The sequence below is a fragment of the Cyanidioschyzon merolae genome, chromosome 16 (assembly GCF_000091205.1).
Source record: "Cyanidioschyzon merolae strain 10D DNA, chromosome 16, complete genome".
Lineage (NCBI taxonomy): Eukaryota > Rhodophyta > Bangiophyceae > Cyanidiales > Cyanidiaceae > Cyanidioschyzon > Cyanidioschyzon merolae.
In genome coordinates, this window is record NC_010142.1 from 494354 (window position 1) to 517608 (window position 23255).

The 23255-nt window shown below is 54.9% G+C and overlaps 6 protein-coding genes across 6 annotated transcripts, besides 3 other annotated features; 4 read left to right on the plus strand and 2 right to left on the minus strand.

Annotated features, from left to right (window-relative positions):
* Window positions 1-251: 251 nt before the first annotated feature.
* Window positions 252-680: a sequence feature (repetitive element).
* Window positions 681-698: 18 nt separating this feature from the next.
* Window positions 699-1814: a sequence feature (repetitive element).
* Window positions 1815-2183: 369 nt separating this feature from the next.
* CYME_CMP198C (similar to bestrophin) lies at window positions 2184-3560 on the plus strand (the record flags this gene model as incomplete). The annotated part of the gene is made up of 1 exon (XM_005537803.1): window positions 2184-3560. The coding sequence occupies one exon, from the start codon at window positions 2184-2186 to the stop codon at window positions 3558-3560; it is 1377 nt and encodes a 458-aa protein (XP_005537860.1).
* A 2459-nt stretch (window positions 3561-6019) lies between these two features.
* On the plus strand, window positions 6020-7462 carry CYME_CMP200C (similar to bestrophin; the record flags this gene model as incomplete). Its single annotated transcript, XM_005537804.1, has 1 exon — window positions 6020-7462. The coding sequence occupies one exon, from the start codon at window positions 6020-6022 to the stop codon at window positions 7460-7462; it is 1443 nt and encodes a 480-aa protein (XP_005537861.1).
* A 688-nt stretch (window positions 7463-8150) lies between these two features.
* CYME_CMP201C (similar to transcriptional regulator) lies at window positions 8151-8786 on the minus strand (the record flags this gene model as incomplete). The annotated part of the gene is made up of 1 exon (XM_005537805.1): window positions 8151-8786. One exon carries the CDS (start codon window positions 8784-8786, stop codon window positions 8151-8153), a length of 636 nt encoding a protein of 211 aa, XP_005537862.1.
* A 1001-nt stretch (window positions 8787-9787) lies between these two features.
* Window positions 9788-11323: a sequence feature (possible transcribed region).
* Window positions 11324-11928: 605 nt separating this feature from the next.
* CYME_CMP203C (hypothetical protein, conserved) lies at window positions 11929-13803 on the plus strand (the record flags this gene model as incomplete). Its single annotated transcript, XM_005537806.1, has 1 exon — window positions 11929-13803. The coding sequence occupies one exon, from the start codon at window positions 11929-11931 to the stop codon at window positions 13801-13803; it is 1875 nt and encodes a 624-aa protein (XP_005537863.1).
* Window positions 13804-14539: 736 nt separating this feature from the next.
* Window positions 14540-15922, minus strand: CYME_CMP204C (similar to bestrophin; the record flags this gene model as incomplete). The annotated part of the gene is made up of 1 exon (XM_005537807.1): window positions 14540-15922. One exon carries the CDS (start codon window positions 15920-15922, stop codon window positions 14540-14542), a length of 1383 nt encoding a protein of 460 aa, XP_005537864.1.
* A 3488-nt stretch (window positions 15923-19410) lies between these two features.
* CYME_CMP205C (leucine--tRNA ligase) lies at window positions 19411-22557 on the plus strand (the record flags this gene model as incomplete). Its single annotated transcript, XM_005537808.1, has 1 exon — window positions 19411-22557. One exon carries the CDS (start codon window positions 19411-19413, stop codon window positions 22555-22557), a length of 3147 nt encoding a protein of 1048 aa, XP_005537865.1.
* Window positions 22558-23255: the final 698 nt, after the last annotated feature.

Genomic DNA, 23255 nt, shown 5'->3' on the forward strand with positions numbered 1-23255 from the left:
TTTCGCAATCTGTCTGCAATAGCCGTTAGACAACCTGTTTATGGTTGCTTTGTGGCTCTGTGGCAAACACACACGCCGACACCGAACACTTTCCAAAAGTCGAACGACGCCAGCGCTGTACAGTACTGGCGAGAAGCCCGCCCTAGACAAGAAGTCTCCAGCTGACGTACGGACGCCTCCCAGTCTTCATGGACCGGGCACCTACTACTGCTTCCAATTGTTTCTCATATAGTTCCACTTTGGGAGGTTGCCCCCACAAAATTCTCTCTTGTCAGCGCTGGAGGTCTGCTTTCCAGCACCGCACATCTCCTGATATTGATGGCGGCATTAAAGTCTCGGTTCACAAACTCCATACGTTTCTTGCCATCACTGGTTGTACTCACTAGTGCGAGTAGCCCTCGAACTTTCGCCCTTGTTTCCATTTGCTCCTCCGTCAGCGGTCCGTACTTTTCTATGTCTTCAGGGCTCCGCTGGCACTTTTCCATCCCGACCCTCTTAAGTACGCACCCCAGTTCATGGTGTGTATAGGACGTTCGGAACCCATCTATCGGTATCGTAACAAAACGCTGTGCGCACTCCCTGTATGTTCTTGTCGACGGAGCTGGTACACATTCTTTTTGGGTCTTCCATCGCCCTGCTCCGTATGCCACTACGAGCCTCTGACGCTCGTCCTCCTTCATAATCCATTTCCGTCTTCGATATTGTACGTGACGAAGCATGAAGATGAGAAGGAGGCGGGTCCTGCGACGCAGAAAGTGCATGAGAACCACTTTGTCGTTGGCGCGGGCCCTGGGAACACGAATATCATGACCATCACAACACGCCGTTGTGGGGATGATGGCGTCGACGGCAACTTACGTCAAAAAACACACGCGTGTTTTAAAGCGCTAAAGAACGAGATATTACCGAGAGTTCGGTGTGATGAATGCAAAGAAGAAAAGTGGAACGTGGAGTGCTGGAGTGAAAAAGCACCTGGAAGCGATCAGCCAGGTGACGAGCCGAGAAGCGGACTTTAAAGCTTTTCGGAAATTCATGGAAGTTCGTGTTGCTCACTGGGATGCGCTGTGGGAGGGGCATACAAAGCCCCGGTGGGCTCGTCTGCGAATGAATCTATACTGTGGCAAGCAGCGCGCATTCGCGAACTTTTTCAACCAGCTGAGCGCCGTGAAGGAGGACGAGCGTCAGAGGCTCGTAGTGGCATACGGAGCAGGGCGATGGAAGACCCAAAAAGAATGTGTACCAGCTCCGTCGACAAGAACATACAGGGAGTGCGCACAGCGTTTTGTTACGATACCGATAGATGGGTTCCGAACGTCCTATACACACCATGAACTGGGGTGCGTACTTAAGAGGGTCGGGATGGAAAAGTGCCAGCGGAGCCCTGAAGACATAGAAAAGTACGGACCGCTGACGGAGGAGCAAATGGAAACAAGGGCGAAAGTTCGAGGGCTACTCGCACTAGTGAGTACAACCAGTGATGGCAAGAAACGTATGGAGTTTGTGAACCGAGACTTTAATGCCGCCATCAATATCAGGAGATGTGCGGTGCTGGAAAGCAGACCTCCAGCGCTGACAAGAGAGAATTTTGTGGGGGCAACCTCCCAAAGTGGAACTATATGAGAAACAATTGGAAGCAGTAGTAGGTGCCCGGTCCATGAAGACTGGGAGGCGTCCGTACGTCAGCTGGAGACTTCTTGTCTAGGGCGGGCTTCTCGCCAGTACTGTACAGCGCTGGCGTCGTTCGACTTTTGGAAAGTGTTCGGTGTCGGCGTGTGTGTTTGCCACAGAGCCACAAAGCAACCATAAACAGGTTGTCTAACGGCTATTGCAGACAGATTGCGAAACACACGGGACGCCGTAGGTCTCACTGCGATCGGACGACTATCACCGGTAAATAGTCGGTACGTACGTGAACCAGGCTTACTGCGCGTCCTGACCGTAGAGGCAACAAGATCAGGATACCTGCTGGAAGCGGGAGTTCGCGTTTTCGTAGGTTGGAAACGTGCACACGGCTCGAGTGCGGCTGCTGTTCAAGAGCGAGCGAGTCCCCGTTCGACGACCAAAGCACAAATCAGAGTTGCGCAAGCACCCAAGCGGTGTTTGTGCGTATTTGAAGAGCCCGAAGAGGTTTCCACAGGCCAGCGACGCCTTTACCTGGTACGCGGCACGTTTGTTTCCCAGAGATGACAATCTACTACAAGGATCCCATAGCCACGTTCGGGAAAGACTATGTATTTCCCCTTTCATGGACTAGAGTCTTCTTTCATTGGTACGGCTCATTGGTCCAGCGGTTGCTCTTTGAACTTCTTTCCTGGATCGGTGCCGCAGTGCTCGTGATAGCGCTCAAGCTCTACGTTGCAGAATGGCCGATACCCTTCCTGAATACTCTCGCAGCACTTGTCAGTGTCCTTTCGCCAATTCTTACCTTTATGCTGGGGTTTTATACTAGCACAATCTATTCCCGTTGGTGGAGTGTTCGTGTTGTCATGTGTGGCACTGGCCAAATCGCTGCCTACAATATTGCTCTCGAGATGACGTCCTTCGTGTATGATGATAACGACCCTATCGGCGCTGCACGGTTGAAGCAACTCATTGTCCGGTGGATCTGCATTCCGTTCGCTATGGTGCTTCGCGATGTTTTTCTTGGCGGTGATCATGCGTACCGCACCACTGAGGCCATGGAACGTATTGGCTTGATCACACCTGAGGAGCGATACCGGCTGGAGAATGATGTAGACAGAGCCCAGTGGACGATGCCAGTCATGTGGGCTGGGCACTTGCTTTCTCGCCTGCGTGATCAGAACCACCGCTACGGCATCACGGAATTCGTTCATCTTCAGCTTGTGCAGCAGCTTGCGCTCGTGCGCGGATATTTCGGTTATTTATATGTGCCCATGTGGGTTCCAGTTCCGCTGATGTACCGCCAGCTCGTGAACGCAACAGTGCGCATCTACGTGATTTGTGTCATACTGCTCGCGGGAAATCTGAATTTATTGAGCGCAACGTCCAGCAGCATCGATATTGGAAACTATCGCTGGCTGGACATTATTTACGTGCTTTCTGTTTTTCTCATCTACATTGGCTGGCTGCATGTCGCAGACGAGCTTGCCAATGTATTTCGCATTGCGCCTGACAGCCTGGACTTTGACGATTATTTGTCGAGTCAACGCGTAGATTTTGCCACGATGGTGGATGACCACTGCATCAAACTGCCCACCATTGAGTCTATTGCGGAGGAGCCACTTCCCGGCGAGGAGGGTTTCAACTGCTTTCCAATTATGCGCGATCACCGGTATGAGGCGGTTCCTGGATGGCAAAAGTTTCAGCACTTGCGGCGTAGACCGCGGGATGTCGGAACGAGCGGCTCGCGAACCTACGATGCATTCGAGCAGCTTCGCGCTGCTGAACTGCGACGCCAAGCCCACAAAGTGATGGCCAGCCTCCGGGGGTTTGTGCACGACCTACGCGGTGATAGCGATGAAACCGATGATCGTCGGGACGGCTTCGCAGACGGCACACGTCGGAAGAAGAAACCCCCAGTGAGGTACCTGGGCTACTGAAGGACGTCGCCGGCGCGTTGTCGCTCGGTGCAACACACGTGCATGTCTGCTGTCTCGTATTAGAAGAGTGCGCCACCTAGTACGAGCTAGCCTGGAGCATCGGATGTCAATGCCAGAGAGATGTCTCTGAGCCCGTGTGAGAGCATTTCGGCCGGGGATATTGTGCGGAGGAGTTTGCCGCCTCGACACACAAGCGAACAATTCTGGTTCATTTTCTGTGCTGCACAAGGTGCTTGATGAAGGACATCGATGCCCTACGTCCATTTCAGAATAAATTGAAACGTTCCACTTAACAAACTCGGGCATATGTAATCATTATACTGGGTCTCATCCAGTTCTCACCTACGACACCAGCCTTTGCCCGCGGTATCTACGACTGCTCTTTGTTCCTCTATGGCGCATCCGGCTTGAAATATGCCGGTCTCTCGTGTCGCTCCAGCTCCGTTATCAGCTGCCGAAGGATGTTGATGGCAGATTTGACGTCCCAATGCACCCGCTTCCGGTACTTGTTGGCGCACTTGACGAACAGGTTCAAGCTGCGACCTGCGCTTCGCTTGCCAGTTCCACCGTCTTCGTAGACAGAATGGGTGCGCCATTCGCAGCGGTGACGCTTGGCTGTGGCCAGGTGTTCCAATACGCCCGCAATGCCTCCTCTGATCGCTGCCCCCTGGCGCATAAATGAACAATGCCTCGCTTGGCACAAGCCCTTTCCGAGTGGAGAAGCATCGCCCAGCATGCGCTACTCCGTTTCCGTACCCGGTGCCGTACCCAACGATCACGGGCCCGTTCTGGACAATACGCCGGCGAGTGCTCCGTCCCTTGCACGCACAAGCGCATGCTGCTCCATTCTTTAGACGATTTGGGGAACGCGGTGTTGTCCAAGGTGAAACAAGTACCGGAAGGAAAATACGGGCTCGGGGACAAGTCGAGCTATTTCGATCCGTCTACGCTCCCTTCGTGCAAACCGGTGATCCGCTCGCAAATGGAAGCGGTCGCTGCGATGATCGACGTCCGAGTCCAAGAAGCTTTTCCATGGAAGCAGAAGACACGAACGCCTCTGGGATCATACCTCGTCAGAAGCATGCTGCTGCTGCGGCTGCTGCGGCTGCTGTCGAGTTCAGTCTCGTCGATAGGCATGAAGAGAGCGGGATGTGTCGCTCGAACGGAATCAATTATTAGACATGAAAAGTGTAGTGAGCTTTCGGCACCATCTTGTGAACAAGCCGTCAAGTGACAACGTTGAGTTTCCTGATCGCCATCCCTGCGGCGCCAACTGCCGTCTCTACGATTTGCCTGAAAACAGAAAGATCGGCAAACTAGGAGCTTGCGTGATCTGAGCATGCTACACCTAGGGAACAGACAAGAGTGGAGGCTTGTTCGTGCGCGTCGGATAACGATACCAGTTATTTTACGAACCGTCGTTCTGCTGCGTCGAGAATCGTCTTGATTTCGGTGACTTTTTGAGTTCGAGCAGCACAGCGCCGATGGAGTCACTCCGAAATGGACGATTGCGAGTCCGAAGACGCATTCGCATCCGAAAGAGCTCTTTCATGGACTACAGATATCGAAGCTGTATACATGACAAAAGTTCGGGAATGAATCCGCAAGGCAGGAATCGAGCATGCAGTTCAGTATTCCATTCTAATCTGATAGCCCCGTCGGCGACGAGGATCTCAGAGTCGGATTGCACCTGCACTGATTCCGGGGATCTTGGTGTGCATGATGGAAATCTTTGGAAAATGTTCTGCGAATGATGGAACACGGGAAGTGTTGGACGCTTCCACCGTGCGCCCAGCTCTTTCTGATGCCTCCGAAAATGGAATTTTCGGAGCGCTCTCGGACACTAGTCTTGTGTGCGGTGCTTTGCACTCGATGGACGCAAAGAGTACCGAAGCGAATCCTCACGAAGTTACGGATTCGCGCTCATTCAAGCAATCCCGGAGACATACCATAGAGTTGACATCGACGTTGCGCTGCCTCGGACCTTACCAGGGATTGGTCACAGCACAAACGTCGGCGTCGCTCATGCTGCAGCGCCGGCGCTCTAGGCTCACTGTGGGCCCCCCTATCAAGCACTTGGCCCCGGAGGATTGCACGAAGCGACGGTTATCTCCAAAGAAAAGCGCGCGTGGTTGTTGTTGGGGCTTGAAGATCTGTTGCCGCGGAATGGACGCTCTCTCTGATGCCGTCAACCCTCGCGCAGTCAAGGATTCCTTCGAGTGTGTAAACGAATCTACACACCCCTGTGGGAAATCGCTCGTGCGAGAGAAGATGTACTTTTAGGGACAATAATGTATGTCTTGTACGTCCGTGCGCGTGGCCTCGACAGCAGCGCAGCACCTGCACCTTGCAGTCGTTTCGAGCGCGCAGCCAGTGCTTGTTGTAAACGACCTAGTCTAGGGTTGCTGGGGCGGTCCTCGCGTCAGGCTGTCCGCCCGACACACCTTGCAATAGGCACCATGCCGATTATGTACATGGATCCCGTGGCGAACCTGGGGAAGGACTACGTTCTTCCCCTTTCCTGGGTGCGCATATTTCTCTACTGGCACGGAAGCCTCTTGCAGCGCTTGCTGTTCGAAGTGTGCATCCTGTTCGGTCTCGCTGCTTTTATTATTGCCATGAAGCTTTACGTTGCAGAGTGGCCACGCTTCCTTCTAGAAGTCTTTGCAAATATTGTCAACATTCTTTCAGGCGTGTTGACGCTCCTGCTGGGGTTCTATGCCAGCACCATCTACAGCCGCTGGTGGTACACGCGCACGAACATGTTCGGGACCGCGCAAGGTGGAGTGTACAACTGCGGTTTCATGTTGAACGCGCTCGTCTACGACGATGAGAATCCGGAACTTTGCGCCCGCTTTAAGCAGCGGTTTCTCCGTTGGATGAACCTCGCTTTCGGAATCATGCTCATGGACGTCACCTCTGGTGGATCGCATCTCTTCGAGTCCTTTGATAGCATGGAACGCATCGGTTTGGTGACCCCCGAGGAGCGCTATCGCCTGGAGCATGACGTGGAGCGTGTGCGCTTCACGCTGCCCATTATGTGGGCGGGTCATATGCTTACGCGCCTCCGGGATAATAATCACCAGTTTCACATTACGGATCGGGTACACATGCAGCTGTCGATCGAGTTGGCTTACTTGCGGCAGGGTCTCGGTGGATGCTATCTCATGAAGAACACACCGGTGCCGCTTCTCTATGTGCAGTTCGTGGAGGTTGCTGTCCGAATGTACGTTATTAGCATGATTCTGCTTGTAGGTGATTTGAACTTGCTGTCTGGAACCTTTCAAGAACGCGGCAACGATAGATGGGTCGATCTCGTCTACATCGCAGCGCTGTTTTTCATCTACGTCGGCTGGCTTCATGTAGCGGAGGAACTTGCAAACCCCTTCCGAATAGCCCCGGATGGACTCGATTTGGATGACCTTCTCTCCGGACAACGATGCGATGTGATGACCATGTCCGACTCGACGCGTCAACGTTTACCGAAACCCGAGGTGATTCAGGAAGCGCCGCTTCCAGGAGAGCAGGGCTGGTATTTGCCGATTATAACCCGAGATCACAGCTACGAGCCTGTTCCCTACTGGTACAGTTTTTGGTACAATCTCATCCGTCGCCGAAAGTGCAGCACCGCGCCTTCACCTCATTCCATTATTTGGGGATTCTATCCCGAGAAACAGCCGCTGCTTACCGAGCCAGAAAAGAAACATGCAGCATCAAATCCATCGGCGTGGTCCAACGTAGTGCATGTACACCCGGGAGCTTCACAACATTGGAACGTGAGTCACCGCAACGACGGGCCAGCGCCCATGGCCTCACATTGCCCAAGCGGGCTGGTCAGTTCGGGTTTCGGCGGACTTGGTGTGGATAGCAGCAGTGCTGACGGCGGCGGCAGTGTATTATGAACATTGTCCGGAGCTTTGGCATGCTTCTAAAGATGGAAAGCAGCTGGACCGCGCAGGCGGGATGCATCTTCCTCGTGTTGAGCGCTTCGCGTGGAGGATTCCCAAAAGGAGAATTTTAGTGCTGCGCGAATAATATTCTGATGAAACGAGTTTGTGGATGCTGAGCGGCAAACATGTGCGCCATGCGCACCGACGATGACAATGACCAACGCTTTCAGAACGCCAAGTACGTGCCGAGTGACGTCATCTACCTAGCGAATGCCTGGCTTCTCAGAGCAGACAGCTGGCACACAGTAGCGAGGCGCCGAGGCTTCGCCGCATGCATCCGCCATGCCGCTGACGCTCCAAAGCCACCGATCTGACCCTGCCAGTGAAGATGCTGGTACGATTTTATTGATTCATTTTGCCAGTCAATCTGTATGACATACGATCGTTTTCTTTCCGCAAAACGCGTAAAAGTTGTATACGCTTTTGACGTTACGTGGAACGAATCGGTGGGTGCATCTCGTGGCGATTCTGCTCAGTTGTCTTTGACTTTGTGACCTACGCTCGGCGCGATTCCAGCACTCTGGACAGGTACACCACAAGCCTCGGTGAGATGCGGGCATCATTGCCATTAGAGGCGAATCTCTGTCGTCTGCGCTGGTTCGCCGAGGCTACGCTAGCAAGCCCTATCATTTGGTGCATGTTATGAAGACTCCTTGGGTTCAAACTTCAAGGAGTAAGAGTTCATGCAGTAGCGAAGCCCGGTCGGCTTGGGACCATCAGGAAAAACGTGCCCCAGGTGCGCGTCGCAGACCGCACAAAGCACCTCCGTACGTATCATACCATGCGATAGATCCCGTCTCTCTTTGACAGCCTCTTTGCTCAGGGGAGCATAAAACGAGGGCCAGCCCGTGCCACTGTCGAACTTTGTTTCGCTGGAAAATAACGGCGTTCCACAGCAGACACACCGATATATCCCCGTGCGTTTTTCGTTCCAGTACTCGCCGGTAAAAGGCCGCTCGGTGCCAGCTCGTCGCGCTACCTCGAACTGCATCGGCGTGAGACGTGCTTTCCAGTCTTCTTCAGTGAGAGCTCGCCAGTCTTTTACGTCCGCTGGGTTGCTCTGACTCATTTTCAGACGCGAGCTACCTTTCACAAGCTGGGTCAGCTGTCCACGCTGCAGAGACGCTCTCCAGAAAGCAACACCGAGGACGGTACGCTGCTGCTGCTGCTGCTGCTGCACGGTGTTGCCAGAGTACAGAACACGGCAACACTGCTTGCACTGGTACTGTAAACGTGCTTGCTGAACAAGTGGTGAAGTGAAAATACTAACGAACATCAAAACAGGTATCACTGCAACCGTCTAGCGAATCGTCTCCGAGAAACCAGAAATTAACAGTGATTTAAGAATCGGAGATGCAACGAAGAAAAGTTACGCAACAATATTCACTGTACACAGTTGTCCAGGATCGTCTACAGTGCATGTGCATGCACGCGGTTCCGAGATGACGCCTCGGCACGCAGCAATGCATGGCGTTTCGGGTTGCCTGAGTGGCGGCGCAATCAGCATCGCGGCAAGCGCCCGCGATAGGCGCAGTATGCCGAGAACTCTTTGCCCGCAGACAAACAACTAATCTCTATGTCGAACGGAGGGACTGTTCTTGAGCTAGTGGAACGTTGAAGCGTCTGAAGTAATACGCAACTATGATGGAATTGAGCAGCATTGTGAAGTGCATTGGAGGTGTTCGTTCAAGTTTTCTTGTCATAGTTTTTCACCTAAATTGTGTTCCACTCCTCCGGTGCGTGTCATCAAATGCGTGTTCGCGGTTTATAGCGGATTCGTTCGAAGTAGGTTCATTTCCAAAAATAAAAATCTAAGGATCAGGTATCGACATGCAAGGCGGGGATCCAGGAGGACCCTCATCACTGGCTGCCTGAGTAAAAAACGAAACAAATCCTCTTCTCGCCGATCATCGAGCGAAGAAGAGCAAGTGACCAGGAAGAAAAAGGCGAAGAAGATGACGATGAGAGATCGGCGAGAAAATGTATTTGGTCAACGGAACGATGACGTCCCTTTGGTGGCAAAGAGGGCTCGCGTTCTGACAACTATTTTAAAGGTGAGCTCAACCAGAGGCAATAAACGCATAGAGTTCGTGAACCGAGACTTCAACGCCGCCATCAATATCATGAGATGCACGGTGCTGGAGACGAGACCCGAGGAGCTGAGGCGATCCAAGTTTGTGAGGCAGCCTCTCAGGCTCGTTCTGTGCATGAATAAACCTAAATCGATAGCAGGGTCGCGGTCGAACAGGGCAGGGACGCGTCTACGGGTGGGTATTCACGCACCCTGCTTGCTCGTGGGACTTTGTTTCTTTCATTGACGATAACAGTGACGATAATCACGGACAGAATATCCACCTGTGTGCACTTTGTAAAGCTCCTGAAACCTAGGCCACAGTCGAGTAACGAAGCTCATTGTCTACCGTTCAGGGTAGATCAAGAGACAGACTTCGGGGTCGGCGTGGACCCGGGAGCTGCAGGATGTCACGCCCGATTTTTAACCTCTGAATGAGGAGGCCGGCGCCAAAGACCTACTCGGAAGGAAGCTGACCCTGTTCAAGCTTTCCAGGGCAGGGGATTATCGAGATTCGGGCATAACGTTCGCCAGCAGGGATACCAGCAAGTGGAACGACGGCGTCCGGGCCCGACTCTCGACGCTCTGGACACCGTATCGAGCAGACGGGGGCATGCTTTGCACGCTTGATTCATAGATCATATGAGCCTCAAAACGTCTCCTGCGGGCGGTCTTTGGCAGCAGTACACACGGGCGCGCGGGGTCGGAAACCGATTCGGTTGAACGGAGGCAGCCATCGTGTATGCGCCAACTTGTCAGATGTGTTCGAACGAGAAATGATCGACACGTCGCGCTGTTTCGCGGAAGCCTAAGGCGCTGGACGTGGTTTAACGCGCATGAATGCGCTCCTACTCTTCGACCAGAGCGTGCAACGAGTGCAGGAACCGATCCTCAACGATACCCCAGCCCTGAGTTCGGGACGGCGTGCACGCATCCCGAGCACAGGTGCATGCTGAAACTGGTAGCAAAGAAGAGACGGAAATAAAGTTGGATGCTCGAGCTGGTGTACGGTAAGCTGACTGTGTGTCAGATGGCGAGCGAGTCGCAAGTGCGACGCGTGCTACAATCTGAGTCCACCGCCATCCATGAGAGAAAGCAACTTCTGCACCGATATCTCAAAGCCTTGAAAAGCGTACGGAAATGTCTCGTGCCTCCGAAGAGTTCGGTGGCTTTGTGTGGCGCGAGCTTTCGGGAATTATTTCGTATCCTATCCATGCATTGTGCTGAAACACAGAAGAGTATTTATAAAAAATCAGGGCCAGGAGCGAGGGGGCGGCCTTCGTTTCTCGCCCGGAGCAAGGCTCTGGTATGGTACGATTCAGCTACCGAACGACATTGGTGCACCGTACACATACATCGTCAATGATTTTCCTCGGCAACTGATACACCATTATTTGAGACGACGAATATAGAACAGAGTCAAATTGATGGATCAAAGCAGGTGAGCGGGGGCATAGACCTTGCGTTTCCGCAGACGGATTCCGGATGATGCCGCTTGTGTGATTTTTTCGTTGACAAGTCGCCCGCAGGGGACACGAACCTCCAAGTTCCCACAGAGAGGACACTTTGAGGCCAGTGCTGGACCGCACGGCCTGCAAGACCTGTGTTCGCTCCATACCCCTGTAGTATCTCCTATGGACGTGCTTTCCACGACTTATTCTGTCCAAACGAGCGTTTGCCCACAAAGATCTGGTCCATCAAAGTTGAGTTCAAGGCACAAGCGCAAGTAAAGCCAATTTTGGGCCCTGTACAATATGCAGGTGGCCTTCACAGCATACGCTTCGTTCCTCGTTTACGACGCGGCGAACGAGTGCTTCCGCGGAGGCGACCACGCACACAACCCCTGAAACTGAGCAGCTACAAACTGCATTAGTGGACCTGGAAGACCTGTTTCTCCTGCTTTGTATTCGTCTCGTCATCGAGCCCAGCGTATTCAGTAAACTTCCGTGCAAGTCACGGTTTACGTGCAGGTTTTCTTCGTAGACTCCGCCTTGTCCTGGAGAGTTTACGCTCGATTACGAGCAGCCTCGTAGGTAAACTTCGAAACAATTCGCCATTTACGTGCAGATGCCTATCCAGATGCTGCGACGTCCTGCTGAAATCACTCTCGTAGACGTGCAGTTTCGTGCAGGCCGCCCCTAGTTCTGTTCGAACTCGCGCGTCCAGCAGCGAGCCTCGTTGCTGAGCGCTGCGCTCGGCACCGAATGCCTCTGCGGCTTGCACATGCTCGCTCAGAAGCGTTCGTGTTGCACTGGGGGGTTCATCGCAGCGTACGCCAAGTCACTGTGACCAGATCATAACGTTTCGGCTTCCGCTACGCGGCTTATACGGTGAGTTCGTGCGCCGGATGCAAGACTATGAAGCTCTGCGCGAGTTGCGCTGGTGCGGAGCGGAGCTACACCGCGTCGCCGGTGCCCAGCTGGTGTCTCAGAGCACTGCTCTCGAGCGCACCAGTACTCTTGTAAGAAGCCTGCTTGAAAAGAAGGACTTTATGGAGGAGAACTGGAAAGAGGTGCTGCATCTGCAATCACAGTGGTTCTGCTGTTTGCAGACCCTGGTGCAGCGCTCAGTACAAGCGGAAAAGCCAACGTCAAAGCCCAGCTGTGCGGTAGTCGGAGCGCTCGAAGCGTCACTGCAACGGATAGCGCCAGTGGTTGTTCGATTGGGCACGGAGCAGGATATGGCGCTCGTTTTCAGCATCGCAGGCGGTCTCTGTGCTTTAGAACTGCTGAGCTGGTCCCAGTGCTGGCACGTCCTCGTGCGTCAACTTTTGGACAGCAGCATCGATGACGCAGCACGTTGGCAAACCGTCCTGGTGCAGGGGTGTGCCGCAGCGTTTTGCGACCTGCGTTTGCATACGCTCCACGCAGTAGCGCACCTGCTACGTGAATCGAGTTCGGTATACTCGACGCCTGCACCCGGGGCTGCGCTTGACTTGGCGGCGCGTGCGGAGAATGCATGGCGGTTCGTTTTGAAGCCCATTGGGCGACTACTCACCAAGGATGTGGCAAAGCAGCACCAGCAGCTGCTCAGTGAGGTCTTGCGGCGAGTCACGACGCCATCGCAACGCGGAGACCGGCAGCAGCGACTACTGAAAGCATCCCGAAAGGCATTCACGGATGCGATGCTGGCGCTGCTGTCGACCGGTGAACACGGAATCGATTTGTCTGCACCCGTCCTCCTCGATGTTTTCGGAGAGCTTGTAGACAACCTCCTGCCGAACCATTGTATCGCAGAGCCGCTCCGACTGGGTGACTTTCTCGCGGAGACTTTTCGCGAGGCGATTGCCGGTCGTTCTGTGTATGGGATCGCAGCACTGGAGCCGCTGCTGTTTCTCATGCGCCACGATGGCCTCGAGTACGAACACATATATGAGCAAGTGTATTCCAAGCTGGACGTACACACGCTCCTGCGACTGAACGCATGTGAGTCGGCCACAAGGGGGCGAGTGCTGCGCGCTGTCACGCAGCTATTGACGTCTAGCCACCTTCCGCATGCACTCATCAGCGCCTATACGAAGCGCCTTGCCCGGATAGCGCTGCAGAGCTGGGATGCAACACTGACGCTGTGGGCGCTTCGCTTGACGCTCGAACTCGTGCATCGCCATACGAGTGCGCGTCTGCTGCTCGAGTCGTGGTTCAAGCGACAGCAACCCGACAGGGAGCCTGTCATCGAAAGCAGCTGCTCGGACTCGACACCACGTCGTCGGGATCAGAGCGAGGCCTCGTTTGAGGCATCAGGGACCGGTGTGGTGCGTTCGACTCCCACGAAACGCCTTGCATATGGATTCGTGTTTTGGGAGCGATCCAGCGGTCAACGAGCCGGAGATGAGTGCGCTAGTTCGACGCCCGGGCTGACGAACGACCCGTTTTTGGCCGATGAGCCAGATCCGCGTCGCTCCAACGCCTCTGCGAGTTTCCTCTGGGAAGTGGGTATGCTCTCTGAGCACTTTGTTTCCAGTGTTCGACAACTCGCCGCTTTGTTCGAGGACCCGGAAAAGGCGATCAGTCGGGCGGGTCCGCTGGACGCCTGGTGTGATGCCTCACTTCGGGACCTTATCGAGTTGGAGTTACGCCGCTCCCAACATTTGGTGCGGAACAAGCCGATCGCGTTTGAGGCACCCAGGGACGACGACATCGTCGGAGACTCTGGATCAAAGGTAGAAGCTCAATTTACAGCGCATGCTGCGAATGCAAAAGTCATATTTGGTGAATATTCATAGAGTGCGTCCTGGTGTCTTGTGTGGCGTCACACTTGCGGAAACGCAGCGTCACTGGCGTGCAGGCAGCAGCTGCGATGCTCTCGCGTTGACGAGATTTCCGTCGTTATGGTGAACGCTTTCGAGCGACATTCCTGGTACATTCCTGCTGCGTTCTGCTAGATGATTCGGCAGGAGCGCCATCAGGTCGTTCCAGACCAGTGCGCGAGGTAACAGCAGCTGCAGCAGGTCCAACGCCTGCGACGCGAAGACAACGCTGCGCTGGATGTCTCGATGGTATCATAGCACCGATCGCAGCGACACCGCTGAGATGGACTTGAAGCAGTGGCGTCCAAGCGAGCTCCTCGATTCTACGCTTCTGTGGATCGTGCAGCTCGAGCGGGACGGGAACGTGACTGGAGCAAGACGTGGTTCAGTGCGCACTGCTTGAAGCCGACGTACACGCTCGTCGAGCTAGTGTCACCGCTCCGTCATCGTGAAACGAAAACGCCTGTTCGGATTCGGGATCAGCGCCACACACGCTCCGTTCTGACTTGTCGGTAATGCGTCCTGCGTTAGCACGCAGGGCGTATCTGTGCTCCGTATCGACATGTGCGGAGGCACGGGGGCGCTTCTTCGGTGCGGGATACCTGCGGAGCACCCACCGCACGCAGGCGAGGAACGTTATCGAAGCCAGACCGTGCTGGTTGCGCTTGTTTGCGCGGATATTGTGCTTGGCCAGGCGATGCGCTTGACGAGTTCAGAATCCGTAGTACCGGATCCTTTCGGGAGGTCCGGTCCAACATCGGGTGGTGCCACGTAGTGACGTGTTGCCCTGCAGTCCGATGCTTTGGGCCCAGTCCGTCTGCGTCGGAGCTGTGGTATCGTCGGTTGCGAACGTCTCCTCATCCGAGAGCAGGCGTTGGCGCACCCGCTGGAAAAAGTCGTATGTCTTTGCATGGCCGTCTTGTCGACTTGCTTTGACGGTCCGAATATACTCCTTGTACTTGTTCCAGCCTGGGACCGCCTCGTAAGCGTGATCACGCCACACGAACGGACAATTCCAGTTCGGATCGCCCGGTAGGGGCTCGTCGTTGATGGAATCCACTGTGGGCAAGCGGATACTGTTGTCGTCGACCATAGTGGCGTGGTCCGCTCGCTGACTCGAGAGATAATCGTCAAAATCGAGGCCATCTGGGGCTATTCGGTACGGATTTGCGAGCTCGTCTGCAACGTGCAACCAACCAATATAAATGAAGAAGACGCTCACAATGTAGACCATATCGGTCCAACTGTAGTTGGCGGAATCCGTCCCCGAGCTGGTGGCACCCAAAAGCTGCAGGTTCCCAGCAAGCAGGACGACAACGAGAATATAGATTCGTACAGCGGCACTCACAAGCTGCCGGTACATAAGAGGCACTGGCACTGTCACAAAAACGTACATGCTTCCGAGGCCTTGACGAAGGCTTGCCAACTGCTGTGAGAGCTGCAAGTGGACCCAATGCGTCACTCCGTAGTTCGGCTCGTGGTCTCGCAGGCGCGTAAACGTGTGTCCCGCCCACATCAGAGGCAGCGTGAAACGAACTCGGTCCACGTCGTGCTCAATGCGTTGGCGCTCCTCTGCCGTCATCATGCCGAGCTGCTCCAGGGAATCAAAGGAGTTGTACAGGTGCGTTCCATCGGTTATAATCTCACGCAACACGAGCGCAAACGCGAGGTTGCACCAACGCACAATTCGCTGTTTGAGACGTGCAGCTGTTATCGGGTCCTTGTCGCTGTAAATAAACTGAGTCATCTCCATGGCGATGTTGTAGGCGGCCATCTGCGCGGTGCCACACATGGAGACGCGCGCGTCCCACCAGCGCGAGTATATCGTGCTCGTGTAAAAACCCAGCATAAACGTGAGAATTGGAGATAGCACGTTCGCCAAAATCGCCAAAACAAGGAGAAACGCATGAGTCCACGTCGCAACGTACAGCTTGAGCGCGATCACGAGCGCCGCCAGCGCTAGCCATAAGATTATTTCGAACAGCAGCCGCTGCATCAGAGAACCGTGCCAGTAAAAAAAGAGCCGCAACCATGACAGGGGCAGAACATAGTCTTTCCCGAAAGTGGCAACGGGGTCTTTGTACAGGATGGTCATGGACGCAGTTTGTGGTCCGGCGCACAAGGCAAGCCGCCACGCGTCCGCGCAGGCAACAACGTGCTCACGGGGAATACTGGCGTGTCGGTGCCGAGCCTGCGCGCGGCACTAGCGCCCCAGTCCAATATGTCCATAAGATCTACTTGATTCACTAGATGTCAAGTTAAGGACAGGTATGAGACTGCTCCCAGGGGCACCCATCCGGATGCTACCGCTGATTAAGCGACGCGTTCCGGTGTTCACGGGTGCATGGCTCGTCGAGCGGAACCCCTTTTCCCAAGGTCAGCGAATGCACTGCACAGCGCTTGGCACTTGCGCCTCGAGACAGTTAGGCAGTTATCGGAGCGCTTGAGGCAACTTGGGGATCGCCAGCGGGGGCCAGCGTGCCACGACTGAACTTGGTGCGGCCGGCTGACTCGCCTATCGCCTCCGCCCACTGCCGGGTTCGGCATGGAGCCGAGGATGCTCGACCTTTCGCACTGCGCGGGTTCGAGATTTGTTTTATTCGGGTATTTGAACTGAAATTTATTCCAGACCAGCTGATTCCACTCGAATGCTTTTCTGCAGTGTATGGCAGGAGATCCAAATCACGATGCAACGTACCGTATAGATCGTAGACGAATTGCATGCAGGATACATGTATGACTGAACAGCGCAGAGAAGAATGCGTTCGTACTTCATGTCAGTCATACGATGGTACCGTGATGGTTGAGGAACGCTGAAAGATCTAAGTAGACGCGCTTCGCGCCAAAATCCGATATTTTTACAGACTGTTTGCGATCTGTGGTAGAAAACGACACGTTGATCACTTTACAGAAAGCAAAAGCGATGATAATAGGCGTCACAGGCATCTCTGTTTCGCAACAGCATGTTCGTTTGGTCTTGAAAACAGTCGGATACTGTCGCAATAAAGTCCTAGTTCACACACGGTATCCTGCACCGAAATCCCAGCTACTACAGCGTCCCTAGAACGTCGTGATCGGTATGAAGCAAAGGAACGTCGGTCTGTTTTTCCCGACTCTATCGGGGAGTAGAGCTGCTTTTGATTCCTCCATACTTTCCATGGTTCCTCCCCATCGATGGATACTTTTCTATTGTGAAACGTGGTGATCGCTATACTGGGCGAGGCGCTGAGGTGTTAAGCATACCGTTACACACCGGGCCACATGACATCGTTCTTCCGCAAGACCTTCTTCTTCCCCAGGGAGATGGGTGCTCACCTAGCCGCATAAACAAGAGTATTCATTTTCAAGAAAAAACTATCGAAAGGAAAGTTTTGGGAACGAAAATCGGGGATACCACAAGGCCGTCATCGCGGAGTTCGACAGCGAAACGAAAAAATTCTCCTCTCGTCGATCATCGAGCGAGGAAGAGCAAGCGACGAAGGTGTCAATGATACGCGAGAAAAGGTGTTTCCCCGACGGGACGACGACGATACTGTATTGGAACTGAGGCGCAACTTCGAGGACATGCTCGATTGCTGAGTTCCATCAGCGTCAATACACGGACGGAGTTCGTGAACCGAGCCCTTAACAGTGCCATCAATACCAGACGACATGCGGTGCTCCAGAAGAAACCTGAGGAGATGAAGGGATACAAGTTTGTCGCACAGCCTCACAGGCTCGAAATATGTAGGAATAAACAGATACCGACAGCAGGTGTCCGGTCAAAAGGGGCTGGGAGGCGTCTGCGCGTTGGGATTCATTTACCCGAGCGAGCATCGACGGAGCGCGTTGCGCACCAGAAAACCATCCGCCACACCCAACTTGCAAAGGTTCCAGTTGGCCTCGGAGTCTCTGGATAGAGCCGGCGCGCTTCAGATACGAACGCACCCTTATGTGACTGCCACCCTAGCATATCACTGCGCGCCGCAAACCAGGAAACCCATCCACCGCCCCCGTCTAGCATCCATCAACGTTGCAAGTGCCAGCGGGCAAGCGCGCCGCACCCATAATCAATTAAGCGGGTGCGCCGCCTGCGCCTGCTGCCCCAGGAAACCCATCGCGCAAATATGCCACCCCGCAGGTCCCGCAAACGCGCACCCGAACGCGCCACCCCGCACGCCTTCCACGAAAGCACCCTCACCTTTCCTTCACCCTGAACTGAGACGGCGCGTCCCACACGCGCACTCTCGCGTCGACATACACGCGCGCTGCCCCCGCAGGGTGTCCATCCGTACATGCGCACACCCGCAGAGACATCCGCGTCGCACCGCACACGTCCCGTGCTGCGCACAGACGCTGCCGTCTCTGGCATGCATGGTGGCGTAGCAGCGCATCCACAGCGCGTGCGGTTATCGGCTGATCCGGCATCGGTGATCGAAGTGTCCATTTATGTCCATCGAGGAACTACTTCATCATTTTCGAACGATATCCAGCGGCCTTGATACCTGGCTGCCAGACACGTGTCCATCGGCAGCCGCGATCGGCTCGCAGCCTTGTCGCTTGTGGGATGCGTGCATGCCGCCAGGCTCCGTAACGAGCACAAACGCTCCCAGTATGTGGAGCATGCGCATCTGCAATTCGTCGTATGCTTCCTTGTCTGTCTGAATGATCACGGACAAGTGTTCCCGAACAAATCAGTGCCTGGTTGATCTACCATCGATCGGGATGGAGAACCCGCCCGAGAGCCACGGCTGGTGCGCGTCATGCGTACTCGCTCTGCGCTGAGGCGCGTCCAGACACCCCAGTGGCATTGGGACGCGGCGCAGCGATCGTGGCGCGAAGGCTTGCGTTGTTGTAGCGAGCGCCTTCAGTGTGTCCAGCATCCCGAGATTCATTGGATAGAACTTACCCTCATTGTTCATAAACTGGTCTGGTGTTCGTCGGACGCCTTCGCGTATGGAGAAGGACGACTGTATCTTCTGCGTCTGCAGAGCGCATTGTCACATTCGAGGGACACTCGTAGCATGCATCCTTCTGAGATGAAAAAATTGCATCCTGTCTGCAGCCATACGGATAAAGGTTCGCTTTGGATCACGCTCGTAGGTGTTGTCCTTATCACCATACGGATACAAGTTCGCTGTATCATGCGCTCATGAGCGTCTATCTTGTCACTGCATTGATACAGGCTCGCCCTGGTACCTGTTTGCGAGGTGTGGTATTCGGCGTACGTCGACCTGCGCCTGCGCCTGCGCCTGCGCCTGCCGTGCCGCCCCGCCGATGACGCCGCCGTCGCTCGAGCGCCGCCCGACGTACGCCGAATCCCACGCTTTTCCGAGCGATCTCATTTTCTACCTGCACTGCGGTTTCTACTGGAAACTGTGGTAAGTCTGGGATCACAACTGGTTTCGGTCACCAGGGAAAGTGGTAGCGAACGGTCAGTGTCTCAGGGGTATCCTCCTTTTTGATATTCGGACGACGAGCCACAAGCTTCAAGACTGCAGGTGAGCTGGGGGCAACGCCGCTTCCATTCTGCACCAGGCAGTCTCGTTGGTACTAAGCAGTGTCGGGCGGCTCTTTCTAGAGCTAGGAAACCAGAGTGTCTGGATGGACCGCCGCTGTCTCAGCTTTACAGCTGGTCAAAACTTCTTTCCCTGGAGCTCGTTACGCGCCGCCTCCGTCGCGCGTTTCTGGTTGCGGCGGCTTGGTGAAGTACCAGCCGAAGGCGGATCGTTTCCCTATCGCAGAAGTTTCTTGTGCCCGTTTACCCCTGGATCGAATTTATATAGAGGCTGCGCAAAGTCGCGAGAGAGGCTCGGGCCCTGGCTTTGGCCGACGAACGAAGCACTCCCGGGGAAACAGCACGCAGGGTTCTGGCGATGGCAGGCTTCGGCAGCGTCTGGAAGCGGTACAGACGGATCAGGTACTTTCGCGGACCCTACAGTCACCCAGGTACGGAACAAGGATAGTATTTTGGCTCCGGGGACCACGGAAACCGCCCATAGAGAGCCAGAATCCATCGTACCTTCACCACGAGCTGATGGTGCTTACGACTTTCTCGCTGTGGAACGTCGCTGGCAAGAGTTCTGGGAACGCGAGCAAATATTCCGCACACCAGATGAAGTCGATTGGAACCGGCCTAAGTACTACATTCTAGACATGTTTCCGTATCCTAGCGGTGCCGGGCTTCACGTCGGGCACCCCGAGGGCTACACCGCGACCGACATTCTCGCACGGTACAAGCGGATGCGAGGGTATAATGTGCTTCATCCCATGGGTTGGGACGCTTTTGGTCTGCCCGCCGAACAATTTGCTCTCGATACGGGAATTCATCCAGCAGTGGCGACCGAGCGCAACATCACGCGTTTCCGTAAGCAGCTCAAGTCACTAGGATTCTCCTACGACTGGAAACGCGAGATTAATACGACCAGTCCCGAATATTATCGGTGGACACAGTGGATATTCCTTCAGCTGTATAAGAGGGGCCTCGCCTATCAGGCTGAGATACCGGTAAACTGGTGCCCGGCACTCGGCACTGTACTCGCCAACGAGGAGGTCATCGATGGGCGAAGCGAACGCGGGGGCCATCCCGTCATCCGCAAACCCATGCGTCAATGGGTACTGCGTATCACTGCCTATGCTGAGAGACTGCTCAAAGATCTCGATCTACTTGACTGGCCCGAAAACGTGAAGGAGATGCAGCGAAACTGGATCGGCCGAAGTGAAGGAGTCGAAGTTACGTTCCCCACGGTGTCCGATGCTTCGTCGGCATCCGCCAAGGGCGCGCTCGCAGAGCCCCCAGGCATCACCGTTTTCACAACGCGGCCGGAAACCATATCCGGGGCCACGTACCTGGTCGTTGCTCCCGAATACCCGATTCTAGAGGAGTTGGTAACGGATGCGCAACGAGAGCAAGTCCAGCGCTACGTGGAGCAGGCGCTGCGACGCAGCGACCGCGAGCGCACCGGCACTGAGGTCAAGCTGAAGAGCGGCGTCTTCACGGGGCGGTACGCCCAGAACCCTGTTACCGGGGAACACATACCTATCTGGGTAGCGGATTACGTTCTCGGCAGCTACGGCACTGGAGCGATCATGGCGGTGCCCGGACACGATGCACGGGATCGAGCGTTTGCGGAAACATTTGCCTTGCCCATCCGGATTGTCATCGACGAAACGACGAATCAAATGACCGACTGGAACCCAGACTGGCTTGGCGGCCTGGAAGTTGCAGGCACGAACGTGGAGGCTGCCCGGGTGCGGATCACGGAAGCACTGGAGCGACTTCATATCGGGGAGCGAAAAGTGAACTACAAACTCAGGGATTGGCTGTTTAGTCGCCAGCGGTACTGGGGCGAGCCCTTCCCGATTGTGTTCGACGCAGAGACCGGCGAGCCGCTGCCCGTAGATGAGCAAGCACTCCCGGTCGAGTTACCTACCACGGAGTCGATTCGTCCGAGTGGCGATGGACGCTCTCCGCTGGCCAAAATTGTGGACTGGGTGGAAGTTCGTGATCCTCAGACCGGTCAACTGCGTTACCTACGCGAGACGAATACGATGCCCCAGTGGGCTGGCAGCTGTTGGTACTACTTACGCTTCATCGACAACAGCAACGCGGAGCGGTTGGTTGATCCAGTCAAAGAACGCTACTGGATGCCGGTTGACCTGTACGTCGGCGGCGTGGAACACGCAGTGCTCCATCTTCTCTATGCGCGCTTTTGGCACAAGGTTCTCTACGATTTGGGGGTCGTGAGCACTCCCGAGCCCTTCCTACGCCTGGTGAACCAGGGCATGATTCTCGGTGAGGTTGAGTACACGTGTCGTCGTGAACGAACCGCGGCAGAGGGCCGGCAGCTTGTTGCAAACGGCCACGCTGCCGAGGCACCGCTCCTCGAGGAAGTGCGCGTACCCGCCGATCAAGTCGAGAAAATAGGCAATGATCGCTACGTTTTGAAGGCGGATCCTCGTGTAGTGGTAACTGCACGCGCCCATAAGATGTCCAAGTCACGGGGCAACGTGGTCAATCCCGATGATATTGTGGAACAGTACGGCGCAGATGCGTTGCGATGCTACCTCATGTTCATGGGACCGCTGGATCAGGTTAAACCCTGGTCGACTCAGGGCGTCAACGGGATGCGGCGCTTCCTCGATCGCGCTTGGCGTCTGCTCTTCGACAAAAACGAGGTCTGCAACGGAGACTCTCGAACGGAGCATCAGGTGCAGCCGACACGTGCACAGCTGCGTCAGCTGCACAGCCTCATCAAACGAGTCACCGAGGATACAGAGGCACTTCGTTTTAACACCGCCATCGCAGCGATGATTGAATTTGTGAACGATGCCTACAAATGGGAGGTGCCCTGGCCAAAAGATATCTTATTGGGTCCTTTTGTTTTGCTCTTGTCGCCGTATGCGCCTCACGTAGCCGAGGAGATGTGGCAGGAAATTCGTCGGCGGCAACAGCTTCGCCATGGAACCGAACGAGACTCAGATGCTGCTGATGCCCAGGTGCCGCGTTCATTGGCCTACGAGCCTTGGCCTGACTACGATCCCCAATACTTGGTGCAGGAGACGGTCGTCTATGCTGTACAAGTGAACGGCAAGTTGCGCGGCACACTCGAGATTCCCAGTGACGCCGATCGAGATGCCGTCCTGGCAGCCGCTCGACAAGTAAGTAGTGTCGCGAGTCATCTTGATGGAAAACAGGTTGTTCGTGAAATCTTCGTTCCCGGCAAAATCGCAAACTTTGTCGTGAGATAAACGAGACTGAAATCCCTGTCGCCTTTCCTCGAGTTGCCTTGTTCTCGCATTGCTCTGTGCAGAGGCAGAGGAGAGCGAGAAAGCGCCCTGTAACCTCGAGATATGCCCAAATGCTCGTGAGTTGGTGCTCCATTCCGAGGCGTGGCAGCAGCAGCAGCAGCAGCAGCAACAACAACAACAACAGGAGCGGCGGAAGCACTCGAACCCAGAGTCATTGCATTCATCTCTGGACAATGGAGGAACGCTACGTTCTTTAACCGTAAGCAAGCAGCGAGCGACGTATCTCGACTCAAATGGTGAAGCACGGTGTTCATGTATTCCTCGTAGAGCGCAGGTGCTCGTCGAGATGATGAATGGACGAAGCAGTGGTGTTCGCGTTGAATCTCGATACCAGCGTGTGTGGTCGATTCGCTGGGCATGGATCGTTGTACGCATCCATGAACTCCATACCAAGATTCGTCGTTGCTTCTCGCTCGGAAGCAAGCTAGGCAACCGGCTGGATGCGGATACCAAACTCGCACGTCGAACTCGACCACGGCTCACTGGCTGCATCTGTGCGGTACTGAGGCTGTTTCCCTGATGACCGGCAGTAGGCGTGCAATCGTCGGAATCTGTTGGTTTGATGCTGTTCAAAAAACCGAACTTGACAGGCACCGTTGCGCGAGCTCGTAAACTCTACGAGAGAGCAGCGCCGCACT